This window comes from Solanum verrucosum, unplaced genomic scaffold (genome assembly GCF_900185275.1).
Source record: "Solanum verrucosum unplaced genomic scaffold, falcon-dt-bn FXZP01000060.1, whole genome shotgun sequence".
Taxonomy (NCBI): Eukaryota; Viridiplantae; Streptophyta; class Magnoliopsida; order Solanales; family Solanaceae; genus Solanum; species Solanum verrucosum.
The window spans coordinates 9169774-9184847 of record NW_026020129.1 but is presented as its reverse complement, the minus strand read 5'-3'; the positions used below and the strand labels follow the sequence as shown (position 1 = coordinate 9184847).

General features: G+C 29.4%; 1 protein-coding gene and 1 non-coding gene across 2 annotated transcripts; both read left to right on the top strand.

Annotated features, from left to right (window-relative positions):
- The first annotated feature begins 4144 nt into the window (after positions 1-4144).
- LOC125826582 (heat stress transcription factor B-2b) lies at positions 4145-5734 on the top strand. Its single transcript, XM_049505934.1, has 2 exons — positions 4145-4502; positions 4582-5734. The coding sequence occupies exons 1-2, from the start codon at positions 4260-4262 to the stop codon at positions 5317-5319; spliced, it is 981 nt and encodes a 326-aa protein (XP_049361891.1). The 5' UTR covers positions 4145-4259; the 3' UTR covers positions 5320-5734.
- Positions 5735-5835: 101 nt separating this feature from the next.
- Positions 5836-6047, top strand: LOC125827239 (small nucleolar RNA U3). Its single transcript, XR_007442989.1, has one exon. It is a non-coding gene; the product is annotated as a small nucleolar RNA U3 (small nucleolar RNA).
- The last annotated feature ends 9027 nt before the right edge of the window (positions 6048-15074 follow it).

The following is a 15074-nucleotide window of genomic DNA, read 5'->3' as shown; positions in this document are numbered from 1 at the left end:
AGGACACCCTTTAGCTAGAACCCTATGATTGCAATACAGTAAAGTATAACTAACATTTTATCCTTCGTTTATTTTTATATCAAAATTATTTTTTTCATTTATGTTTTGGATCATAAATATTTTTTTTGCCACTGAAACTGACATCACAGGCCACCTAGGCAATCCAACATGTTTTAATTAAGTGTTGTTCTTCCTTGTTGAGAGTCGTATCACACACACACAAAAACAATAATTCTTCAATTGTTCTTGTTTGAGTTATTGTCCGAATTTTGAAACTCCAATTTCAAAGTGTGCCAAAGTTGTTAAAAGATTGAGTTCATCATTTGGATTTTGGGGTCGACGAATCTGAGACCGAAAATTTAGTTTCAAAGGTTGATTGTTATTGAAAAACTTGTTATATCATTTTTTATGTGTGGAAATTCGAAAATAGCTACTGAATTAAACACAATATAAGACTTATTCAATTCTTAACTATTTCATCCTATTTCTTTTTAGGAAAACATAAGTGAAAATTAGGTAAGTAACAAAATGAGAACAACGTCAATTTTCTTAATAAGACTGTCGGCCAAGTAGAGTTTATAGTACGTAAGATATTATCCTAAACTTATGACATGCTAAAATCAATAAAAACTAAATTCCATAATAAATATAATACTGTACCTAGTACAATAAAAAGAGAATTGAACTCCATTAAAAAAAAAATTAAAACTACACCCCATTGAAATGACTTCTCTCTTCTACATTCTTCTTTCCAATTAACAATGCAAGTATGGCAGGACAATATATTTAAAAGTTGCATGAACAGTATATATAATCAATTTTTAAGCTAGAAAAACATAGATGTAGACCCCATCACATGATATTTTGATTTTCTAACATAGTGGTGGTTGGTATTGAAAGATATTTTTATGAGAAAGTTATTTTCTTTAATCAAATTATTGAAAAAAATATATTTGTTTCATAAATTGGACATATTTCACTAATGGTTGAAAGTCATTTTCTTTATAGTTATGTGAACTTTTAATTTTACATTAGTTGCTCCAATCAATATTTAAGTATTATTACTAATCTTTAGAACATAATAATTTATCAATACATTATATAATGTGCTAATATTATTATTAAATATTGATGTATGCTTTCTTTAAAATATTTTCAATGGAGATCATGACTCTACTCGGAGTTGGTTTGGTACGCATTTGATTAGCAGACATGTTGTCTTCCTACATCAGTGGGATGATAGGTCATTCTAGGGGGGTGGGGGGTAAGGGTGACATTTTTTATGAATAGTTTTAATTAAAAAAATTGTCGATTGTAGCTAGTGATTGTTTGAGTCGGTGTATGATTACTACCCAATGAGGATCGTTTAGTACATAGATAAAAATATTCTGAAATTAGATTCTTAGATTATAATTATTGAAATTCTTTCCATTTTTAGACTATTTTTACTATGTGAGGATTATCATGTTAGGGTTCTATCAATATTTTAATTATGAATCTAATTACAATAACATACTCAATATAATTTTACAAGTATTAGATTTAGAGAGATTAAAACGTACACAAACTTTGTTTCTATTATTGTGGGATAAGTTGTTTTTGATAGACAATCAACTAAAAAATAGTATAGCCAACACAAGATTATAAGAAAAATAAAATAGCAAAATACAAGATAAGTTTTTACCAAAAAAAGAAGAAGGAAAAGATACAAGATAGATGCAACAATAGTAATACACATTTTGAAAATATATAAGAACTACACTATAACTTATAAATAAAATTACAAAAAGAGTAAGAGGAGAAGAGGAGGCTAGTCCCTACCTCATCCACACAAAATGCGATAACGTAATATTGAGTTATTTATTAATTTTTAAACTTAATTAATGTCTAATTTCAGTAACTTTTTATCTAAGTTTATGCTCTCAGTCAACTAAAATTATATTATACCCAATTTAATCATATATTCCTTAGTTCTTCTTTTATCTCTCCTAGCTCCTACCACAACCACTTGGGGTGAATTAATATGTTAAAAATGAGGCACATGATTTGTGGTCTCTTTACAAAGTTGAATATTTTATGTATATATTTTGTAAAATATATATTATATAGTATTTGTTGGCACCATGCTTCAAGAAGGTTAAATGAAGCATTTAATTGGATGGTTGAGTTATTTACCTAGAGGACTAGCTAGGGATCAATTCTCCCTTAATTTTTTTTCCATATTTGACAAAAACTTAGATTCGCTCTTATAGACGTATTCTTGCACACCTCCTTTTCACATGTCTGAACTATCTAAGTTTTGTTTTTCTCATAAAAATAAGCATTTCGTTCTCGTTCTTGATAGACTTCACTTGAGTCAGATCACATAAACTCCTCTCACATTGGCAAACGTAGACAACTTTCTATCCTTGCCTTGCACTGAGCTCTTTGTACAAATAAAAAATTTATCGTTTTAACCATCGTAACCAAAGTTTATCAAATTCTTCTCCCTCTTTTAAAAACTCAAATTAAGTTTTAACCTACTCAAAAACTTTTTCAAAATCTAAAAGTGAAACTCCTCCTTTATTTCTATCCCTAAATTGAAACTGCCATTGACCATATCATGACCTCTTAAGATTCTTAAACTATATTCAACTTTTTTTATATTTTCGTACATACAATAATTTTTTAACCTAAAAAATTCACTATTTAAATATAACAAACAGATCAGCAACGTTATCACCAACGTAAGAATAATTCCATAACTCCTACGACACGTGTACTTTCTACGAGTTATTATATTATACATTTTATAAGTGGGACAAAAGACGCACAGTGCTAGTGATGTTGGAAACTTAACGAAACTGGAGAACCTTCCAGAAATAAAACACTTTTTAGTTTTTTCTTTTTTTTTTATCCCTCTAATATTGTAAGTACCTTCTCGCAACTTCTTAACGAATAAAAAATTAGTTACTGGGCCCAAGTATACCCTTAAAAAATACCCGACCCATTCTTCATTTTTCTCTCTATTATTATTATTATTATTATTATTATTATTATTATCTCCATCATAATATTTTCCTTATTAGCCATTTGACTCACCTCCTAAGAAACTTCTAGAAACAAAAACGCAAATTTCTCGTCTTCTCGATCTGTTTAGAGGAGGTTTGGATCTGAATTAGCAGCAACGGTGGATGCCATGGTGCCATCGTCGGTTGAACATTCCGGTGAATCTGCCCCCGGGGAGAATCAGAGATCTCCTCCGATGCCATTTTTGACGAAAACTTTGAATTGGTGCATTAAGATCACATTCATCCTTAATTATCATGTTGTGTAATATAATACATCTAGTCATTATATCATGTAGCATTTTTTCTCCAAAAACGTGACGATCCTGCAAAAATTGCAAAACTCCAAATGTACATTCAACATCTTTTCGGCATGATTCTTGTTTCATCGCGAATTAATTATTATGTTATGTATTGTATTTTATCTTGTATTTAAATTATTATGTTATGTATTGTATTGTTATCTTATATTTAAGTAATCATATTATGTGTTGTATTTTTAAATTAAATTATTCATCTTATCATTTTAATTTTGTGTATTCTTTATAGTGAAAATTAATAATAAAATTAAATTATATTATCGATGAAAATTAGAAAAAATTAAAATACTATTAATTTGGAATGAAAGTAGTATATATTAAATAATATATTTTTTAAAAAGAAGTATGAATATTAGATACTTAATTAATGACATTTGTAAAATAATATGTAATTAGAAAATAATAAAAATAACTATAAAATATTTAAAAAGCGAAATAGAGAGTGTGAGAACTATTATTCACCTCTCTAACTATGAAGAATAGAAAGTGATATAAAGGTGAATTGGAGTGCTCATTCTCTATTTTACTCGTGTGTTGGAGATGGTCTTGGAAACTTAGCAAAACTGGAGAACCTTCTAGAAATAAAACAACTTTTTTTTTTTTTTTAGCCGTCCAATATTGTAAGTAGTTTCTCGCAGCTTCTTAACGAAAAAAATATTAGTTACTGGGCCCAAGAATACCCTTAAAAAATTTGACCCGACCCATTCTTCATTTTTCTCTCTATTAATTATTTTCTCCTTCATTATATTTTCCTTACTAGCCATTTGTTGTTTCTCTCCTTCCTATCCTACTCACCTCCTAAGAAACTTCTAGAAACAAAAACGCAATTTTCTCGTCTTCTCGATCTGTTTAGAGGAGGTTTGGATCTGAATTAGCAGCAACGGTGGAAGCCATGGTGCCATCGTCTGTTGAACATTCCGGCGAATCTGGGGAGAATCAGAGATCTCTTCCGACGCCATTTCTGACGAAAACTTACCAGCTTGTAGATGATTCTGCCATGGATGAGTTGATCTCGTGGAATGACGATGGAACGACATTCATTGTTTGGAAACCTGCTGAGTTTGCTAGGGATTTGCTTCCGAAATATTTTAAGCATAATAATTTTTCCAGTTTTGTTCGGCAGCTTAATACTTACGTAAGACTCGGTTTGATTTTTTATTTTTTTTTATATAATTTTTGGTTGATTTAACTAATTTTGTTGAATTTTTGTTTAGGGATTCAGAAAAGTTGTACCTGATCGATGGGAATTCGCAAATGACTGTTTCCGTAGGGGTGAGAAAGGACTGCTTCGTGACATTCAACGCCGGAAAATCTCACCGGCAGGTACCGTCGTGAGTGCGGTTGTTGCACCAGCAGCACAAGCGGTGACGGTAGCGGTAGCACCGGCTGTGAGGATGGTTTCTTCGTCGAATTCCGGTGATGAGCAGGTGTTATCATCCAACTCATCGCCGGCAGCTACGGCTGCCGCAGCCGGATCGGCGATGTTAAGGACCACCACGTGTACGACGACGTCGGAGCTTATAGAGGAGAACGAGCGGTTGAGAAAGGAGAACGCGCAACTGAATCAGGAATTGAATCGGTTGAGAAGTTTATGCAATAACGTATACAATCTGATGTCCAATTACTCGGTGAATCCGGCGGATATACCGGCAGGTATACCGGAAGGTCGAGCTCTGGAATTGCTTCGTACGGGGAAGGTTGACGGCGGCGGTGCCGCCTTTACAGCGGCGGAGAGTAGCGGCTTTATGGCGGAGGAATATATAAGCCCACGGTTGTTTGGTGTATCAATTGGGGTAAAGCGCGTGAAGAGAAGCAACGAAGAAGAATCTGATAGAGTTGAGGATCAGGATCAAGTACAACCGCTTGGATCAGACATGGAATCAGAGCCGTTGGATTCAGGAAGCGCTCATTATGATGATCAACCATGGATCTATCGATTAGATTTAGGGTGATGATTTGTCACTCAGAACAAGTGGGTCCCTTGGAGGTGGGGTCCACAGAAGCACTTGGGTGTTGATGAACAACACGTGTACAATGGAAGATTGTTGGTTGTTTCTGGTGGCTTCTAGAAGAAGTGAGAAATTGAGTCCAATGGTTTTTAGAAAAGGTCACAATATTAGAAAATTATAAAAGCCCCCAAAAGAGGTGGAAAAGGAGAAAAAAAGTGGCTTTTTAATATGACTTCATAATTGGATTGGAAAAATAGAGGGAGCTGAGCTGGTTGGTTGAAAAAGATGATAGTCAATGTTTTAATTAGTTGGGATTAGGGAAATATTTATATTAACAATACAAGGTGCCAACTAATTTTTGGCTAGGGAAATTGTTTGTGCATAATTGAAACATTAACAATGTTGTAACTTTATGTTTGAAGTACTTGGTAAATTTACTGAATATTTGCTCTTACTCATTTTCCTTCTTAGTTGCTTGTAATTTTGTGTTCTTTTTATAGCTTCTTCAAAACATGTTTTACGATCTTACTTGAACAAGATTTATTCGATAAGCTTGTAGTATTGTATCTTTGAGTTTAAGAAGACATGAAATCAAGTCTGGTGGATGAATCATGTCACTAGACCCAAAGTGTTTGGGTCCTGGTGCTGTTGATGATCGTTTTCAACATCGTAGATCATTTCTTAGCACCTATGGTTGGTGCTAAGATGGTCTAATGGTTCTTTAACAAATTCTTAGTAGAAATGGATGATATGATGTTGAGATGGTTTAATGGTTGTTTAACCAGACAGGAAATCAAGTCTGGTGGATGAATCATGTCACTAGACCCCGTGTGTTTGGGTCTTGGTGCCTTTGATGATCGTTTTCAGCATCGTAGGTCATTTCTCAGCACCCATGATTGGTGCTAAGATGATCTAATGGTTGTTTAACAGACTCTTAGTAGAAATGGATGGTATGATGCTGAGATGGTTTAATGGTTGTTTAACAGACTTTTTAGTAGAAATGGATGGTACATAGGGTGAGTTCAATTAGTTAGATTTCAAAAACTAGTATATACATATTTAAGATTGAGATTTTAAAGCATACAATATTAGAGTATGTTTATGTACTTAATTGATCGATTAATTTTTACCAAAATCTAAGGAGTTAATAAAAAAAACACCTATTTTATTATGTTATTTTATTTGCATGAAGTCGTGTAAATCAGAAATGTAATTGCTACTCCTTTAGTTTGAAGGAATAATTAAAGAGAGTTTAATGGGGGAGCAGAACCTAGTTTTAGAGAGATCAAATTGTCAAATATTTTGTAACTTTATTTAAAGAAAAAAAGAAAAAGGATGTGCGTTAACAAAAAGAAGATAAATTGTATGTAGACTATAAACTAAATTGAGGAGTCAAAGAAGTAACGCAGACAATTAAATACAATAACACCTCCATTTATTTGTCAAAATCCTTGACCGCACTTTTATGAAATTGATATAATTATTCTCTTCGTCTTAAAATATTTATCGTATTTTTTATTTAAACACCTTAGATGAAACATTAATTAAGAGAAACATTTAACTTGTTTATCCTTATTTATATTTGTCTTCAAAGAGTAATTACTTCTAAAAGCACGCAACATGAAAAAATAATAATTTGCCTTAGACTTCTTAAATGACAAATATTTTGTTGAGACAAATATATTTGGTAAAAAATAACATGTCTGATTATTTTGAGTTTCGAACATAAATATTGTCAAATATTTGCTTTCCTCTACTCACCAAAATGTGATGAGACTAGATTTGGTCATTTACATAAATAAAATAAAATTGGGAATTAAATCAAGTAGCATGTAAAAATATCTCAATTTATGATTGAATTATTTTGAAGAATATCTCTGTTTATTTATTATCTTTACATTATGGATCAAAATGTTCGATTCTTTCATATAGTACAAATCCAAACTAATATAACATCCCCTACGTTTCACTAGAGTATGGGGAGTTGCAAATAGAAAATAAATAATTTAGTTTTAGTTTGTAGTTTAATACAATATGAAATAAAATAATAACTTACTAATAAGCATTTAATGGAACATGTCATAGTGGGGATGCATTGCTACGTGTTCTTATTTTTTTGTTTCGATTCAATATTTGATATTCAAATTAAAGTTTAATTGATTCAAATTTACATTATATGAGATTTATTCAGATAAATATTTCCTACTAAAAATGTGTGTTTTTTTTTGTTATCGTCCAATATGAGAGGTATAATGGCAAATCAGAATAAATGAAAATCATTTATGATGAACTTAGATACTCTTTCTTATTTAGAGGGTGTTTGAATTCATTTAAAAGTTGGTTAAATATATTTTAAAGTCAGTTTTTGATTTTTGAAAGTGTTTGACAAATATAAAAAGTAATTTAAAATAAGTCAAAAATAACATAAAATAAGTTAGGAAGTGTTTGATTATGTTAAAAATAACTTAAAATAAGTCAAATATGACTTAAAATAAGTTAAAAACCAAAAATAGATCTCCTCTACTTTTTATATTTTTGACTTAAAATCATTTTGATTTGACTTTTTATTTTAGACTTAAAAACTACTCCACTTTTTTTAAGCCAGTCTGGCTCTTACTCATTTTAATAGCCTCAAATAAATATGAAATTACATAGATTGATGTATATATGACTTTGTTTATTGTGAAGTGTACACTTCTATAGGGAAATTCTCCAAATCTACTATTTTAGTGTTGTTTGGTTCGAAGAGAAGTTATGCGGGTATATTTATAATGAAAATGGTTAATCTTCGATATTAGTTTTTATTGATTATTTAGTTTATTATATTAAAAAATAGATTTTATTTTCTTTCTTATTTAGTAAGAAGAAAAAATCTGAAAATTTTGAGGATTATTTTTATTATTTTATCTCAAAACTATTCCTAGTAGTACTATTACTCCACCATGTGACAAAGATAACTCATTCAGATATATTATTTAATAATCTTATTATAAAATTCCAAACGTATAGACAACTAACTTTTCTTTTGTGGAGAAATTGAATGGTAATTGTATGGAAGATCCTTGTAATGGGCCTATGGAAATATTGAAGTGAGTGTTGACTACTTCAAAGGCAAATATTATCTTGTTTTTTGTTTTTGTTTTTTTCGCTTTGATCGTAAAGATGATCTTGAACCTAACTCAACCTCAAAAGCTAATTTATGAGGTGAGAATTGTTCAAGTCGACATAAAGAAACCAAATTTCTATCTCTTTTTTAATGTAGGAATTCATAACACTCCCCCACACGATACCATGAAAAGATGGATTTTGGGTCTAACTTAACTCCCAAAGCTAGCTCATGAGGATTGTTCAAGTTCATACAAGAAGATCAAATTCCCATTCCTTTTCTAATATGAAAATTCTTAACATTGACCCCATTGATAAATATATAAATTAATAAGTAATATAATTACGCTTTTACTGGTTCACTTTCCACAGAATAATAATAAATACTAAAAGAAAAGGGAAATCGTCTAATCCTATCATTTTATGTGGAAAAATTCACTTCAGAATCTCTATGCTTGATTTCGACCAAAAAAAAAAAGAAGAAGAGATACTGAACTCATATATATTTTATTTTTTCCATTCTTAGTATTAAATAATTAAATGAAATAATAACAGATAAATTTAGAATTTCAAAATATTGTTAACAAAGTTCATTTAATAAAATATATTTTAATTAAATTTTCTTTAAAATATATCAAATCAACTGAAGCTAATTAAAGTACTTTATAAAATAGAGAAAATATTTATCAATCGTCTTTTCACTTTTTTTTCTTGGCCTCTTGTGGAATAATTCTTGACTTATTAGTACAACCTTCTACTTAGGAATCTTGATGGTTAATCATCAACTAATAGAAATGACACATTGTTTTTTTGTTTTTTTCTGTTTAATGGTTAAGAAAGTGATGGAATGTGGGGGACTTTATAAATTTTCTAATGCTTAATTGGTTGGAATGATTTAAAAAAATATTTTTTCAGTGAAAACAAGTTCTTCTAAAATCATAAAAACAACGTAAAATTTTAAAATAAATAAACACAAGCCTCATACATAATATTTCATATAATTGATTTTCTCCCTCCCACCTTTCTACCGCTCCCTCGCCCCTGCCCTCCGCATTCCACACAGTGAAAGAGACTGGCGCTACAGAGGGGTGGAGGGAGACGGGATCGCTATAAAATAAAGTGAAATATGAAGTGAGTTATTAATATTGATAAAATGCATTTATTTTTTAAAATTTCACTTAAAAAGAATTTTTTTAAAAGAATTTTTTTCTTTCTAAAAGAAAAATCAAAACTTTCGGCCATATGAAAATTCAAATATTTTTTTTTAGGTGATGGGGCAAATTAAAACATTTTGAAAAATAATTTTCTTTATTATTTTTCTCAATGCTCATCCTTATTGCAAGTGCATCAGCTCGTTACTTCCTAGAAAGAATTGTAAAAGAAAAACAAACGGCGTGGGCCTCGTTTATTTTTTTCAAATGGTTGGCCACTATATGTTAGCAGGTCACATTTATCCTATTCAAGATTTTTCCTTGGTTTATATATTACATCCAAACAAATCTATATCTTTTATACGCTTGGTCTCAACTAATAATGTGACACACTTTTTATTTAGTCTATTTTAATTAAAAAAATATCATCTTTAATCGCATTTAAAAATAATTAAATTTCAACTTTTTTTATTTAGATAATTTATATATAATTATACAAACGACGATAACACGTAAATTGTGACTAATGGAATAATTAAATTTAACCAGAATTCTCATATTTGAACTTTGAGTAGAATTATAATTCTGCTAGAAGAGTCACTACCAAAATAGGTCTTGAAATGTACAATTCAAATTTAGTCGAGTTTCAATACGAAGACCGAACATCAGAAACCAGGAGTAACTAAACGTTTACATTTCAAGTCCACCCGAACTTTTTCCACATGCGAAGTTGCATGGGTGCATCGTCCCTCGTGTTATTAAAATAGCCATCAAATTGCATATCATACAAACTATACTATATCTTTTAATTTCTTCTTCTTGTTTTTTTTTTTTTGTTTTTAATTTTTGGTCGATGGAAATCACTATCATATCAGCTCAAGGCCTCAAGAACACCACCACCTGGCCATGGTGGTTCCGCCCTTTCGCCACCGTCTCCACCGTATCCACCGCCTCCACGACCGACGTTCACACAACTAATGTTGATGAAACAATACGTAACACCAACAACAATAATAATTATAATGCTACGTGGGGCGATAAATTTCACCTCTCTATCGATGCTAGTCTATTTTTACATGGACATTTATGTATATACATTCAAATATATTCTAAAAATTTTCTTAAGGGTCGGAGTGAACTAGGGTGGTGTATGATTCCGGCGGCCGACGTATTCAACGGGTTACTTCCGGCGGGTTTTCTCCGGCAATTTAGCTATAGGCTAAGGAATAAAGATGGTTCAAGAGGTAACGGAGTTGTTAATGTTGCCGTTAAATTGGATGCTTCGTTAGTTTTGGGAATGCATCCTCAACGATCACCGATGTATTTGCCGGAGGTGAGTGAGTACTCGCCGGTTCTTGTAATTCCGGTGACGGCGTCATCGACAAATATGTTGTAAGACAAATGAACAAGCATGCAACTGTTGTGTGGACTTACGTAAATACTGTTTTTATTACCGTATTATTTAAGTTATATATATTGACAGTAAAAAAATAAAATATTGTCGGTATATATAAATTAGCTAAATAGTTGGTCGATTGCCAATGTTTGTCGACTTTAAAGTTTATTTGTTTGGAGAAAATCGTGAATTTTGTTGATGATTAGTTTGTGATATATAAATGTTAGTTTTTCTCATTTGATCATTAGTTTGGATTGACTAAAAAGTTGGTCAAACTTACTTTTAAGTCAATTTTTTATTTCTGAAAGTGTTTGATAAATATGAAAAATAATTTAAAATAAATCAAAAATAACTTAAAATAAGTTAGGTAAGTTTAAAATGACTTAAAATAAGTCAAAAACCAAGAGTAGATCCCTCTCTACTTTTTATTTTTTAACTTTAAAGTCATTTCAGTTTGACTTTTTATTTATGACTTAAAAGCTACTTCTTTTAAGTCAATCCAAACGGGTTCTTAAATAGTTCCTTTTTATTGGGTTTTAATTACACTTTAATTTGCTTATAATAATTATGCCTTTCAAAACATTAATTGAAACTAAAAAAACCAACTTTTTGGTTTTCATTTTTTTTTTAAGGATACGACTCATATTAACTGATCTCATAACTTTTATAGTTCTATTAAATTCATTTTCTATAATAATACTAGAGTAAGACTTACTCCAAGATCCATCTTTATAGTAAATATAATATAAGATGTATAATTAATTTGCTATATCAAGTTGCATGCTAATAATTTTTCAAATAACTAGTTTCACTTATTATTATGAAAAAGTCAATTGTAATTATTCTTTTCAAATTTAAATAATTAATCTAATGATAAATAGAAAAAAAAGAAAAACTCTATCAACGTATATAACTTGAAATACTCTTATATTAAATTTTCTCTATTCAATTTTTCTTTTCAGTTGTGTGATCTTTAAAGTCAAAGAAATACTTGAATAAGTGTGTACAGTTTTATCTTCCTTTGTAATTTATATTTATTATAGTTCAATCAGATTATCGATTTACTCATTATTGCATCATACTAACATTATTTTAATTTCAAATTTGTACAAAAATGAGATGTATAATTCAAGTTTTATTAGTAAGATGGACGAAATTACATAGACTTAATTGTCCAATTATCCTACCTACAGAGGAAATTTTTCTTTTTATTTTCCAACAACTAGAAGGAAAATTTGGTTACCAAATTTTCTGTCCTTTAGTATTTATCCGATAAAGTCATATCAGTTATATCCAATCATTAAATATACTTCTATCTGTTTTAATTTATTTGATTCATTTTAACTTAAGCATAATTTTAGAAAATAAAAAAAAGCTTTTGAATCTCATATATATTGGATAAATTAAAATTTATCTTTTAATTTTGTGATCTGAAACATATTATATAAAAAATTAAGATTAAAAAATTACTAAAAGAAAAAATAAATCATTTTTAAAAAAATAAACTGAAAAAGAAAAGCAATCAAACAAATTAAAACAAATGGAGTACATCTTTTTATTTATTAATTAGTCTAAAGTTCCTAAATGATGAAGTGCACAAGTAATATATCAAGAAGATGTTGAGACAGAGACAAGAAAGCATTGAGCCAAAATAAAACTTCGTTGCCTCGATTTGTTGGATTGGTTTGATTTGGCATAAAAATTTAAAATAAAAATTGAATTTTATGATTTTAAATTAAAAATAGGTAAAATATATGAAAATATCCTTAATCTCATGGTCTTAAAAATATATAAAGAGTCGCTAAAAATATATAATATTATTTTTTATATGGACTAAAAAAACAAATAAATTAAAACTGAAGAAAAGTACCTCTTTTGGACTTGCATTAAGAAATACTGTAACTTTACCCATCTACCCTTATTTAATTTTTTTGGAACTCAAGTTTTCAATCAATGAATATGAATTAATTTATTTTGAATAATTAATTTAACCAATGAACATGAATTATTTACTTAGTTTTTCTAAGTTGGCCAAATGTATATTTTCAAGGCTAATAACTCACAAAGGTAAAAAAGAAACAATATAAAAATTTATGCATTGATTTTATGAAATGACAAGTATTATGGACCAACTATTTATAAAAAATAATGACATATAAAAGAAACGGAGGGAGTAATAATTAACGTATATTTATTAAGCTATGTGGAATTATACCTCTCAATTATAATAATGCTTTTTGACTAATTTTTTTTTTGTTCTTTTAAATTCTTACGTATTCCAAACGGTTCTATCCTCCAACACAAAATCCCACTTAAATTTAAGAAGAGAACAATATAAAACAAAAAAATTGACTTATACACAGTCAAAATATTTCAGAAATATTGTAAAGCTTTTTCATGTTTGATTAATTAAAATGTTATGAAAAATATTTTCTCAAAAAAAGAAGAAGAAGATTTTTAGCTTAAAATTCAGGAAAACTTAGAAATTTAAAAAAATGTTTCAGCAGTGATCTTATTTCGATAGTATTTGCGTAAATTATATATATTATACTCTCAAAATTATTAAGGTCTAATAGCTCAACAAGCACACGAAGTCAATTTTGTCCACTTGTCGAGTAATTAAACACTTTGATTAACTAATATATTATGTACATTTTAATTATATTGATCAATTAGTTAATTAATCAAATTAAACATATCCTTTTACCTAATTAATAAATATCCTTGCATAAGCTTTTATGGTGGGAACTAAAATGGAAAACCTCGAAAAGGCAAAAAGATCACTATTTTTTCATTGAAAGTTTCTACTAGAAAATATTTAGTAGTTATTTTCATATATATTTTAATTGAATCAGTTAGAAATAGAAAAAAATATTACTAGTGTTTTACATAGGAAAATCAGTAACCTTCTTAGTATTTCGGTGAGAATCTGTTTTTCATTATGTGTTTTTTCATTGAGCTAATTCGGTGATCATGAAAAAAACTTTTATCATCTGCATGAGTGGATCATTGCAAAGAAACTTCTTACTTGAAGCACATAAACACAAGTCACATTTGGTCCCTTGGAGGACAATTCAAGTTACATTTACACATCCACTGATTTCTATTATTCTTGCCAATATTTCTACATATAAATTTGAAACGTAAAAGCATGAGTACATGATTGCACTCGAGTATCCATGTAACGTGGGAGGATCAAGAATCATAAGATTTCATGTTCAAATTTCAGTGGAGATAAAAACAGTATTAGGTCATTTTTTCCCTATGAGCATGCCTATTAGAAAAGATTGAACTAATATCAGATAAGCTCGATCTTTTAAGAAAAACGATTCATAATCTTTCAACTGAATAAAAAATTTGAGAGGATCAATAAAATTGAGAGTGGGATCTAGAATTTGAGGAAACAACAAGAAATAAATTAGTAACTTGGCTAGATTGTTGATCTACTCGAATATCATGACTCAAAAAAAGAGACTTTAATTACGACAAAAGTTATCCAATATTTTTATTGATGAGAGATAGCATATATATATATCCGAAAAAATAGTACCAAAAGTGTATAGAAGGTTATAAAACAACCCAAAATTCATGCATGTATTGTAGAAGAAATTTGGAAACTGCTAAGGAAGTTCTGTAGGGTATATGATAATTTGAAAAAGTTGGGATTACCATGTCTCAATCATAAACTTGTTATAGTGATTAAAATAATTAATAGTCAACCATAGTCATAATTAATTAATAAAATGAGACCTAGAAATAAATTGAGCCTTGTAACGAACCTTCCTAGTGCTCACTTCTCAAATATTAGAAGTTGCTACGAAGAAAAACAATCCACGAGAAGATCGTCGAGTCTCTTTCTGAGACAGAGTTATTCAGTATTTATACTAGTAGAAAATACTTCATAGGCCTAGTCAAGACCGAGTTTGTTTCAACATGATTAGAATATTCACATTCTTACTTAATTTAAGGACGTTATTTATATTCAAAAAACCTGAAAATTCTTATATATTATCATAGCTTCCCTAGTAAAGTTCTCTTAATAAGGAATGTGTAGCTAATTGACCGTGAAAATGAAATGTGCTGCCTCAATTACTAAAATTCTTTTT

What these genes read in the sequence shown, in the direction of transcription:
- LOC125826582 (XM_049505934.1), top strand. Translation starts at nt 4,260, where the DNA reads ATGGTGCCATCGTCTGTTGAACATTCCGGCGAATCTGGGGAGAATCAG. An exon ending in TTCGGCAGCTTAATACTTAC is followed by an intron (nt 4,503 to 4,581) that starts GTAAGACTCGGT and finishes ATTTTTGTTTAG; the next exon opens with GGATTCAGAAAAGTTGTACC.